Source organism: Equus quagga, chromosome 4 (assembly GCF_021613505.1).
Source record: "Equus quagga isolate Etosha38 chromosome 4, UCLA_HA_Equagga_1.0, whole genome shotgun sequence".
Taxonomy (NCBI): Eukaryota; Metazoa; Chordata; class Mammalia; order Perissodactyla; family Equidae; genus Equus; species Equus quagga.
The window spans coordinates 27505241-27518380 of NC_060270.1; the positions used below are offsets into that span (position 1 = coordinate 27505241).

At 34.9% G+C, this 13140-nt stretch overlaps 1 protein-coding gene across 7 annotated transcripts in view; it reads right to left on the reverse strand.

The window, feature by feature from the left end:
• Positions 1–13140, reverse strand: part of DLG1 (discs large MAGUK scaffold protein 1) — a 256224-nt gene that overhangs the window by 118073 nt on the left and 125011 nt on the right. For 4 of the 7 annotated variants that reach the window (XM_046658372.1, XM_046658371.1, XM_046658369.1 and 1 more), the window contains exon 6: positions 5418–5516. The exons of the other annotated variants lie outside the window; for them this stretch is intronic. In XM_046658372.1, coding sequence (XP_046514328.1) covers positions 5418–5516 — 99 coding nt within the window. The remainder of the gene's footprint in view (positions 1–5417; positions 5517–13140) is intronic. 7 annotated transcript variants of the gene reach the window in all.

A 13140-nucleotide genomic window follows, 5' to 3' on the forward strand; every position in this document is an offset into this window, starting at 1 on the left:
CGATAAGCACACAAAAAGATGCTCAACATCACTAATCATTGGGGAGCTGCAAATCAAAACTACAATGAGATACCACCTCACACCCATAAGGCTGGCTACTATCATGAAAACAGAATATAACAAGTGTTGGTGAGGATGTGGAGAAATTGGAATCATGGTGCACTGTTGGTGTGAATATACAATGATATATCCACTGCAGAAAACAGTCTGGTGGTTCTCCCCAAAAATAAAATTATCATATGACACAGTAATTCCTCTTTTGGGTATATACTCAAAAGAATTGAAAGCAGGGCTTCAAAGAGGTATTTGTACACCTGCATTCATAGCAGGATTACTCACAATAGCTAAAATGGGGAAGCAACCCAAGTGTCCACTGATGGATGAATGGATAAGCAAAATGTGGTATATCCATAAAATGGGATATTATTTGTCTTCAAAGAAAGGAAATTCTGATGCTACATATGTTTGATCATGGGTGAACCTTGAGGACATTATGCTAAGTGAAATAAACTAGCCACAAAAAGACCAATACTATATGATTCCACTTACATGAGGTTCTTAGAGGAGTCAAAATCGTAGAGACAGAAAGTAGAATGGTGGTTGCCAGGGTTTGGGGAAAGGGAGGAATGGGGCGTGATCATTTAATGGGTATAGAGTTTCAGTTTTGAAGGTGAAAAGAGTTCTGCAGATGGATGATGGTGATGGTTGCACAACAATATGAATGTACTTAATACCACTGAACTATAAACTTAAAAATGGTTAACATGGTAAATTTTACATTATGTATATTTCAACACAATAAAATATTTGGAAAAATATGACCTCAAATTACAAAAATGCATCAAACACAAATTAAAGGATATTTACAAAATAACTAGCCTGTTATCCCATAAATGCCATACTCATGAAAGACAGACAGACTGTGGAGCTAATCCAGATTAAAGGAGACTAAAGTGTTATGAAAATTAACTGCAATGTATGGCCTTGGACTGACCAAAGGACTTGTTTTTGTTCTTCCTATAAAGAACATTACTGGGGCAATTGGCAAAACACGACTAAGGTCTGTAGATTAGATAATAGTATTATATTAATGTTAATTTTCTGATTTAGCTCATTGAACTATGGTAATATTTTTATTCTTAGGAAAAAATATTTAGTTTTATAAAACATTAGCACAGTGATGTGCTGCGTAACGACATTTTGGTCAATGATGAACTGTATAGATGACGGTCCCATAAGATTTGTACCATACAGCCTAGGTGTTTAGTAGGCTATACCATCTAGGTTTGTGCAATACACTCTACGATGTTTGCGTAACGACGAAATCTCCTAAATGATGCATTTCTCAGAAGGTTATCTCCAACATTAAATGATGAATGACTGTATTTAGGGGTAAAAGGGACACGAGTAAAACTTCCTTTAAAAGGCTCACAAAAAATAATAATATCATACTCAATTATGTACAAAGAGAAATGATTGAGCAGATGTGGTAAGTAAAAATATTAACAATTCGGCAATGTGGGTAAGGGTATATGAAATTTGTTTGTACTATTCTTGCAACTTTCTATAAGTCTGAAATGATGTGAAAATAATACAAAAAAAATAAAATAAAGAAATAGAGGTCTACAGCATCTGGTTTGAAAGCAGAGTAGTTACTCTGGGGTGGAAATAAGCCTGTATATTTAATAGGTCAGTCTCATAGAGATTATATGATTACGTCTCCAGTAGGAAGAACTAGCATCTGTTATTCATCTATTTGTTCAGTTTCTATGAGGAGAAACTGAGGCTCTGAGAAACTCAGTAATTTCCCCACCAACACATAGTCAGAAGTGGTGAGGCCAGGAAGAGGTAGAGTCACATCTCACTGTAAAGTCCATGCTCCTTCTGCAACTTCAAGCAGTCATTCAACATATCTTTCTTTATACCACTCTGTATAATAAGCATAATAATTCCTACTGTAGAAGGCTTTCATAAAATTTAAATGACATGATTAATATAAAAGAACTCTAAAAAGTATAAAAGTTCTATAAATAATGAAAGACAATATTTTTTTTTTTAAAAAAATTATCTACCTAGGGGCCGGTCTGTGGCAGAGTGGTTAAAGTTCTACAAGCTCAGTGCTGGCGGCCCGGGTTTGCAGGTTCAGATCCTGGGTGCGGACCTACCCCACTCATTGGCCATGCTGTGGAGGCAGCCCACATACAAAATAGAAGATGGGCAATGATATTAGCTCAGGGCTAATCTTCCTCAAGCAAAAAAAAAAAAAAAAAAAAGAGGAAGATTGGCAATGGATGTTAGCTCAGGGCAAATCTTTCTCACCAAAAAAATAAAAATGAAAAATTAAAAATAAATTATCTACCTAGCTATCTGCATGTCTAATTTGCCTGATCCTCAAACCCACTATGAGGTAGTCAGGAAGACATTATTCCATATTTTAATAGATGAAGAGAGTATAAAACTCAGAGAGGTTAACTAACTTGTTTGAGTCACAAAGGCAGGACTAGACTCTGAATCTTGTGTCGTCTGCTTCTATTCCTATTACATCCGGATGTATCTAAAATGTAAAGTAGTAGATCCTTAGAAGAAATATTATATCCACTTAAAAAGTTAAAATGGGGTTTTTTCTTTTTTTGAGGAAGATTAGCCCTGAGCTAACCACTGCCAATCCTCCTCTTTTTGCTGAGGAAGACTGGCCCTGAGCTAACATCCACGCCCGTCTTCCTCTACTTTATACGTGGGACGCCTACCACAGCATGGCTTTTGCCAAGCAGTGCCATGTCCGCACCCAGGATCCGAACCGGTGAACCCCGGGCTGCGGAGAAATGGAACGTGCGAACTTAACTGCTATGCCACCAGGCTGGCCCCAAAATTGGGTTATATTTTAAGGATGGATTTCAAAATTTATTTGGGGGCACCAGCCCAGTGGCATAGCAGTTAAGCTTGTGCACTCTATTTTGGGAGCCCAGGGTTTGCAGGTTCGGATCCTGGGTGTGGGCCTGCGCACCACTTATCAAGAAGCCACGCTGTGGCAGGCATCCCACATAAAAAATGGAGGAAGACAGGTACAGATGTTACCTCAGGGCCAATCTTCCTCAGCAAAACAGGAGGATTGGCAGCAGATGTTAGCTCAGGGCTAATCTTCCTCAAAATAAATAAATAAACAAAATTTATTTGGGGACAAACATTTTAATCAGTTATACTAATTTTACAATGTATATATTATACTCAATTAATCAGGAACACACTTACTTATCCTGGAAAATGAGGCACATCCATAGGTTTCCCAGATAATACAAGATAAATTATTAAACTACCCTACAAAAAATTTTTTAGTGTATTTAAAACCCAAAATGAGGTTACCTGGAATAAATAAGCCTTTCTCTTGTGCACATATTCTCATTTGTTTTTTCAACTTGTTCCTTGGTTTACCGTCTCAAAGAAACATGAAATAACACTAAATAATACGAATAGTCAAGATCATATGCCAGCTGCACAAGCGCTACTATTCTTTCAATCATTGTAAAACATCTCAAGTTAGTACTACTATTATCTTCAGTGTTACACATGAGTAAACAGAAGCTCAGTGTGGTTAAGTTACACAGCTCAGTTACACAGCCAGTAAGTGGTAGGACCAGAATTCCAAACCAGATCAATCTGACTCTGCAACCTTTATTTATAACTACAAGGCTATGCCACATCTCAACAATTTCCAAGTGTAGTGTGATGCTAAGTTAGGGACACCTGGAAATAAATCTGAGAACTCTGAACAAGAAAGGATAGGTTCCCTACCGAATGTAAGAATAGAAACTACTACAAAATTTCAAAGGATTCTAGAAAACTATTTTAACACCAAAAGATGAATTGAAGTGACAAGAGCAAAATAAACTTTCAAATCTCCTACTTTAAAAAATATTGTACTACTAAATTCTAGATACTTGGAAAGATGTTATATTATTACAATAACCCTTAGGCTGATTACTTAGCATTTATATTTTATTTATAAATTCAATGTCTTCTCTGCAATACAGAGAAAACATCCATCTAGATTTATTCAATTCTTGGTGGATTTACAATGATTTAACTTTTAATGATTTTCATAAAGGGTCAAAAATTATATAGAAGTGGGGCTGGTCCCGTGGCCGAGTGGTTAAGTTCGCGCACTCCGCTGCAGGCGGTCCAGTGTTTCGTCGGTTCGAATCCTGGGCGCGGACATGGCATTGCTCATTGAACCACACTGAGGCAGCATCCCACATGCCACAACTAGAAGGACCCACAACTAAGAATATACAACTATGTACCGGGGGGCTTTGGGGAGAAAAAGGAAAACAATAAAATCTTTTAAAAAAAAAAATTATATAGAAGTAGTAACATAATAACACAGATTGAACTCTTCAGTGTAATACCTGTAATTCCCTCAGAATCCTATTTTGTATGATGTTCCTATTGATTTTCATTTTTTGGGAGAGAAGACGGGCACTGGGACGTGAGTCATCATAGTTGATATCCCATTTTTTTCCCTAATGGGACTTATTTTGAAACTGCATTTACACAGCAAACGTACTATTTTTACCTAGATTTTTGCTACAGATCAATAATAGTAAAAATACCTTAAAGTGCATTTTCTACACTTTAAACGAGAATGAGATCTTTCACACCACAGATCATCATTATTATACTTAATAACACTACCATTATTTTGACTTTGGATAACTCTCTTAGTAGAGCAGTTAATGTCTTAATAAGCCATCCCTGGGAACTGCTAAAGCTCTGAAAGCTAAAAATGTTCAGATTTGCTGACATTTGGCTACTATCTCATTTTACTTTTTGACTGTTACACATCAACTTTTCAAAAACAAACTTTTTATTTTAGAATAGTTTTAGATTTATAGAAAAGTTGCAAAGATAGCACAAAGAATTCCCATATACTTTATATACATCAGCTATTATTTTTAACTAATAAAGTATGTTATCTAACCAAATGACAGAAAGATGACTATTTCCAAAGAAGACAGATATATATTGGGAAACAAAATGCTACATAAAATGACACATCAGTACAGGATCAGGAGGACAATGATTTTTATTATCTTTAGAAAATAAAATTTCCTAAAGCAAAATTATTTAAAAACTATCCCAAACAGATTTATAAGTACAAAAGGCATGATAACAAATCTAAGGGGGTTCAATATTATGACGTTCAGAATGTGTCCTATTTCATACACAGCCGAATAAAATGGCAAATATTGAATCCCTTTTATATTAAATCCCCAATATTTAATTCTCTAAAAATACAAATTGAAACCCAAAGTGAATAACCAAATTAAACAAAGAAATAGTTAAAACAGTTTGAAAAGAACACAAATGAAACATTAAAAGCAAATGAAATTTTCATAAAGAAAAAAGAAACTAATAAAAACCTGTGGTGTGGTGGGTAGGATGACAGTACTCTCAGCAGGGACTGGCAGGACAGGGATCACAGGGGCAGTGGGAGAAGAGGGAGGTACAGCTTCTGTTGGCTAAAAATCATCAACGACAAAAAATCAGAAAAGACACCAAAATAAAAGGGAAACACATAACAAAGTTTCGTCATAAAGATAAATTATAGTTTTCCAAAATAATTGAGAAACAGGTAAAATACTAATATATTACTTCAATTTAAATGAGAAAATGCTCTCCAGAAATTACTCTAGGAATAATTATACTACCAATAATAATTTTAATGACTCTGTAGTTAAAAGGAGTGACTATTTAGATGTTTAAATGAAAATAATAAAAGATAATGACTTCTAATATTCTTCCTCTAGGAGACAGGACACTTTCTTCATAGACTACCAAGTATTTTTCTAGCATTCAGAATATATTTGACTACTTTCCTCCTTGTATTCAAAGGATCAAAAATAAATTTATTAGCCCACCGGGTAGGTAATTGGGGTCTACAAATCCACAGACAAAAGATTCAAAGGACTTCAAAATTGAATCTATAACATTTTAAATAATCTGTGCTATCAACCTCTACTATCATGAACTGTAATAACCTGCCTTAAATCTTCCAGGAAAGCCATTAATTCAACCAACATACATTGAGTATCTATTACGTGTCAGATATATTCTGGAAAAAATGAAAAAAGAAGTGGGAACTAGAACAGAGAAAAGGTGTTTGTAACAAGTCCCAATCCCTACAAGCTGTATTAATTCATAAATATTTGCTATACCAATGACATATCTTACATGTAAGAAAAACATTAAAATTAAATCCATAAGAGGCCAATGTGCATTAAAAGAGACAAATCAAAACAGGAAGAAAAAAATTGCTAAACTTGAAACCATGCTTTTCCTCACTGATAAAGAAATACAAAATAAAATTACAATGTTGACCCTTTTTGTCTATCAAATCAATCAATCAAGATTTACCAAAAATGTATGGAATCTCTTCAACAATGGTGCTAGGACAAGTGGATATTCAGACATAAAAAAATGAAGTTAAATGACTACCTCATATCATACACAAAAACTAACTGGAAATTAATCAATGACCTAAATATAAATGCTAAACCATAAAACTTTTAGAAGAAAACACAGAGACAAATCTACACGACCTTGGATTTGACAATGGATTCTTCAATAAAAAAATCAAAAGCCTAAATGAAAAAATCAATTGGACTTCATCAGAATTAAAACCTCTTGTGCACCAAAGGGCATTATCAAGAAAGTGAAAAGATAACCTATAAAATGGAAAAAAATCTTTGCAAATCATACATCTGATGAGGGTTTAATGTCTAGAATATATAGAGAACTCCTACAACTTAGCAACAAAAAGCCAATTAAAAAATGGGCAAAGGACTTGAATACACACTTCTCCAAAAAAGATAGACAAATGGCCATAAGTACATGAGAAGAAACTCAGTATCATTATTCATTAGGGAAATGCAAATCAAAGTTACCATTATATATCACTTCACACCTACTAGGAAGCTGTAATAAAAAAGGGAAAACAAAAACAGCAAGTAACAAGTGTTGGTGTAGATGCACAGAAACTGGAATCCTCAAAAACTGCTGGTGGGAATGGAAAATGGTGTAGCCACCATGGAAAACAGTTTGGTGGTTCCCCAAAAAACTAACCATAGGATTATCATATGACCCCACACTGCTAGTCCTAACCATATACTCAAAAGAACCGAAAACAGGAACTTGGATACTTTACGCCAATATTCAATGATGCATTATTCATGACAGCCAAAAGGTGGAAACAACCCAAGTGTCCATCAATAGATGAATGGATAAACAAAATGCAGTGTATATATACACAATGGATATTATTTAGCCATAAAAAGGAATAGAATTCTGATATATGCCACAATATGGATAAATCGTGAAAACATTATGCTAAGTGAAATTAACCATACACAACAGGACAACATTGTATGATTCCACTTACATGAAATATTTAGAACAGTTAAATTCACAGAGATAGAAAACAGATTAGAAGTTACTAGGGGTTGGGGAGAAAGGAGCGTGGAAGTTATGGTTACAGAGTTGCTTAATTGTTGCAGAATTTGTCTGAGATGATGAAAAGGTTTTGGAAATAGTGGTGATGGTTGCACAATATTGGGAATGTAATTAATGCCACAGAACTGTACAGCTGAACTGGTTAAAATGGTAAACTTTATGTTATATATCTTTTACCACAATAAAAAAAACTCAAAAAAAAATTTTAATGCCTGGAAAAAGGTCCTCTCACATTGCTGCTGGACGTATAAATTCATATGAACTTTACAAAAAAGCTACTTAGCAGTAATTATCTATAGCCTTAAAAACGTCCAAACTCTTTGATTTAGTAATCCTGGAAATCTACCCTAAGGGAATAATTTTTAAAGCAAATGTTTAAATACTATGTGCTCTTGAGTATTGTTTTTATTTTGGAAAATGTGGAACCACCTAAATATGCAAAGGTGTTGGAATCACTAAGTAAATAACAATAATTATATAAGATTAAATATTATGAAACAATTAAAGATCATCTGTAAGAACAGTACATGACATGACATTTAGTAAAAAAGAGAAGATAAAACTTGTGTAAAAAAAATGGAAAGAAATGTTCGAAAAGTTAACCTTCAGGGGCAGGATTATGAGCAGCTTTTCCCCCCAGCCTCTTTTTTTTGAATTCTACTTTTCCAACTGTTAACAATGAATACAGAGTGATTTATAATGCAGGGTGAGGAATGCGAGATCTGTTCATATTAAAACAAAAACAATTATTATGATCTTTTACCATCTCATTGTCTGGAAAATAAACTGAAAATACATTTCACAATAATCGTTCTAAGCTAACTAAGCCATTGGATCTCTCCCTCCTGCCCTTTCATTTCCAGTCTAAACCACTTCCCAGTTTGGGACCAGGAAAAACATCTGAAGTTGGACAGTGGCAATGGCTGCACAACATTGTGAATGTACTTAATGGCACTGAATTAAGCGTATACTTAAAAATGGTAAATTTTATATTATGTATATTTTACAATTAAAAAAAAGGACATTATGAATAAAGCCTCTGTGGGCCTGGCTTGGGATTTCCAGTCACCATTTACATAGTTCCTATAGTAAAAAAAAGTTGAATTCCATATTATGAGCCTAAAATGAATAACTTAAATGCTAACCAATTTTCAGTGGAATACTCACATGACTTTTTAAAAATGTTTGAAAACCCAGAGGCTCTGACTCCTGATTTATGACAAACCGTGAGGAAAAGACAGTGTTATAAGAAATGCTGCTGCATCAGCTGGGTATACACGTGGAAAATGAAGTGAATCCTCATCCCTACCTAACACCATACTTAAGACGGTTTGCTGACATAATTGAGAGAAATACAAAAATTAGGTTTCTGGAAGATAATGATAGAATATCATCATGACCTTCTTTAAGAGGTCAAAGACTTCTTTAATAGGTTGCTGATGCCAAGCCAGGTGTGGAGAGCACCTGTATGCAGGAGTGGAGGGGTGGCAGCAGAGCCCAAGCAGAAAAGAAGGGTGTTCAGATGGGCAGAGTGTGGCAGCAGCCTGATATGTTTTGTTGGAAGCCAAGCGTGACGCAGAGAATATCTATGTAGTGGTAGCAGCAGTCTGGTGTGAAGTGTAGGGGCCTCAGTGGAGTAAGAGGGGGATCTGTTGGAGCTTGAGCGGCGTGAGGAGGGCATCCATCGACAGCAGCAATAATGCCAGGAGATTGGTTACATGTAGGGGACTTTGATCCAATAAATAAATATATAAAGGATAACGGGAGCAAGGTTCTTCATGTCAGAGAAGGGAGTTACAAATATGGAAAGAGAGAAAATTTGCATGAAACCTGTGGTTTTAGACTAGAACTGAAGGTATTGGTATGAGTGCATGGTTTTCAATATATAGATAGATACAGAAATATAGACATAAATATATTTATATGTTTATATGTACATGTATTCCCTAGCTCTGTCCACAGAGAAGACCTGACAGGAGTAACAACTCAATAGTATGAACATCCCTAGCACTCAGATCATGGTTTCTAAATATCTATTTTGTAATTAAAAGAAAACAGGAGAAATGGTTGATTTCAGTGCTAGAGCTAAGCAAGCACAATAGGAGCTTAGAACATCCTACTGTGCCAGAAAATAAGGAAGTGCTCAAGGGATAATGAGGGCATGACAAAGGACAGTGGAGTCGGCTTGAAGGGCTCTCATCTGTCAGACTGGGTGGGAACAAGCTGAGCCTCAAAATAAATAATGATAACAACGGCATAAAACCCACTGAATAAAACACGATTCCAAGAGTCCATACTGATAGAAATAATTAGAAGAATAAAAGAATAGAGAGAAGGGAAAGCATTTCCTTACAGAAGTATGCCAACTAAAAAATTTTCAAGGAATGATGGAATTACAAAATCATTTGGCAATCATCATAGTAATAATTCATTCAAGAAACATCAATGGATGTTAAAATGTCCATTTTAACAGCAACTGCTGTTTAACATAAACTGCTGCTAAATGAACTTTCCATCTCATTCAAGTGGATGAAAGTGTGAATGGGACAGACACACATGTATCTCCCCTAAAAACATTTACTAATTACAGTGAAGAAATCCAGCAGATACTATCCTGATTAACGTTAACATTGCCAGGAATGGGACAAGTCAAAATCATATGCTACCTGATAGGATGTAATAAGAATTCAACACTTCTGCAATATTCCTATCAAAGATGCACAACTTGAACGTAATCAGTAAACATCAGACAAACCCAAATTGAGTCATACTCTACAAAATAACTGGCTGTAGTCATAGTCATTGAAAGTATCAAAGACAAGAAAGTCTAAAAAGTTCATTACTATTTTTTATAATTTCAGTTTTATTATTTTTTTAAACAGCTTTATTGAGGTATAACTGATATACAAAAACTGCACAGATTTAAAGTATACCATTTGATGAGTTTGGACACACATATGCATACACACACGACACCATCACCACAATCAAGGTAACAGACTTACCTATCACCTCCAAAAGTTTCCTCATGCTTCTTTAATAGGGTCAGATATTAGCTAATTAATAATCCACTTTAATATAAAAATAAGGGAAAGCTACATGCTTACATCAAATTTCAAGGCCAAGCCCCAAAATTTCCTCCACTGGGCAGCTACTCTCCAAAACCCTTTATGATAAACTATAAATCCTTTAATATTACATTTAAACCTCACTGTAACCTTGGCTCTGAGCCTCTTCTAAAATCTATCTCCTTTAGGTAAGGATCTGAACACAATCCTTTAAAAATCCTAAAACAACTTAACACCATCTTAATCAACCCTACTCCCTCTAGGGCACTGAGCAAGTACTTTGACAAAGAACACATGCCCCTGCCTCTTCCTCAATAAAGGCAAAAACTGTTGAGAAAGCCTTCAAAAATAAATAGCATTTCAACACACACAATTTCCTAGCCACAGCTGATAATCAATTCAGGTAACAAAGAATTATAGAACAACAAAATAATTCATTTAGTTCATATAAAACAAAAATACAGCGCTACACAAATAACAGATAATCAAATGAAGGGTGAATGACGAGGAGCAGCATAGATGTTAGAGCTGATAACAGAATAAAATGAACAGATAAGGGGATATTTTGAGCACACGACTTAAAGCATGGTAAAATTCTGGGGAGCTATATAAGAAGAAAGTTCTAAATACATAAGTTCTTATATATAAGAAGGTTCTAAATTGGAAAATGTCATACTTAAGATTCTAATATAAATAATGAGGCAGCAATATACAGTAACCACTATATTTGGGTTATTACAGAAAAGGAGGAATTCAATACAAGCATTTTTAAACTTGAAAAATCTTATACACATATTTCATTAGAGGATAGTGACTATTATGCCATTATCCTTTTCCTGCTCCATTTGTATCACTCAATAAGATCAGCTCGAAAGAGTGTTGTTTTTTTTCAATCTTGTCCATGTGACTAACAACAGTCTCAGTTGTTTCTATCCATAGCAACACCATGGAATCATTAGCCTCTGAGGCTGCCTTCGGAGACTTGTTTCCATGACAACAGAGGCTATAATATTAACACTGTCTCAAAGAACACTGCAGAAAACTGTATATTCCTGTAAAATAACTGGATTGTATATATTTTAAAAGTACTTTTATTTATATTATTGACAGCTTTTTGAAAAATTTTTAAACTTGTTTTTAGAGATTCTTCCAATTTTCCCCATAGCTTTACATTTTACATTTAATGTAAGACCTTAAAATTATGAAATTAGCTTTTAAAACAACAGATTTTCATAAAAATGATCTGAAGCCTCATTAGGTACAGCCATGTGCATAATGTGCACTGCAAATCTACATTTATGACTATGTACCACCTCTTTCACTTCCATTCACCAAACAATAAATGAAAAAAATGTACATGTGCGTACTTTTATTAAATCCCTTTCTGCTTAAAATAGCTAAAGTGGTTTTTACATGTGCATATGAATCCTGATTGATTCATATTCATATCGTGACTGATACAGGAAGAGACAATTAGGAAGCTGCCAGAATAATCCAGCTAAGAGGTGATCAATGGCTTAAACCAAATGGTGGTGATGGTGAAAGTGGACAGAAGTAATCAAATCAAGATAGATTTTGAATGCAGAATTGGTGTATCAGGCGACTGATGAGACGTCAGGAGCAAGGAAGAACTATTAAGAATAACACCAACAATAGACACTAAAAATTACCTCTTACATTATAGTTAGTTAGGCCTAAGCATAAAAGATTTGCAAGGTTATAGGAATACATTTTTAAATTTCTTTCTCACTAAATTACTTATTAAAATGATCTTCATAGCATAAGATGAAACTCTGAAGATAACTGAAACCATACAACCTGGTAATTAATAATTATTTATATCTTACATTAGCATGTTACATGAATGATGTAAACTGAGCTCAATTCAATAAGGTCTCAATAAATTTATACCACATTTAGGGAAAATGAAACACGAATTAGCAAATATTTTGTTATCAACATCTTAGATAATAAGGAAAAGTAATCACCCTCATGCCACAGTTGGTCAATAAGGACCTTATTTTGTATGGGTTTTGTTTGTTTGTTTGGTGAGGAAGACTGTCCCTGAGCTAACATCTCATTGTCAATCTTCCTCTTTTTTGCTTGAGGAAGATCGCCACTGAGCCAACATCTGTGCCAATTTTCCTCTGTTTTGTATGTGGGATGCCACCACAGCATGGTTTGATGAGTGGTGTGTAGGTCTGCGCTCGGAATCCGAACCCGCAAACCCCAGGCCGCCAAAGCGGAGTGCTCGAACTTAATCACTATGCCACTGGGTTGGCCCCTTATTTTGTTTTTTATGACATAATTAACACTCTTAATTCAAGTTCCTCTGTTTAAAGATGTGCTGTGCTGTAATGAGACCTATTTCCCTAGTCAAATTTCAAAGAAGCTATCTAAGAGGGAAGGAGAAACCAGGAAAAACCTGCAAGCCTTTGCGTGTTTACAGAAGGATAAGATACAGCAGAACGGATTTATCAAAACTCTGCTTGGGGATCACTGTACTCAACAGGGGTCCAGTATCTTCATAATAAAAGTGCTTTTCATTGCTTAAAACCAATTCTTA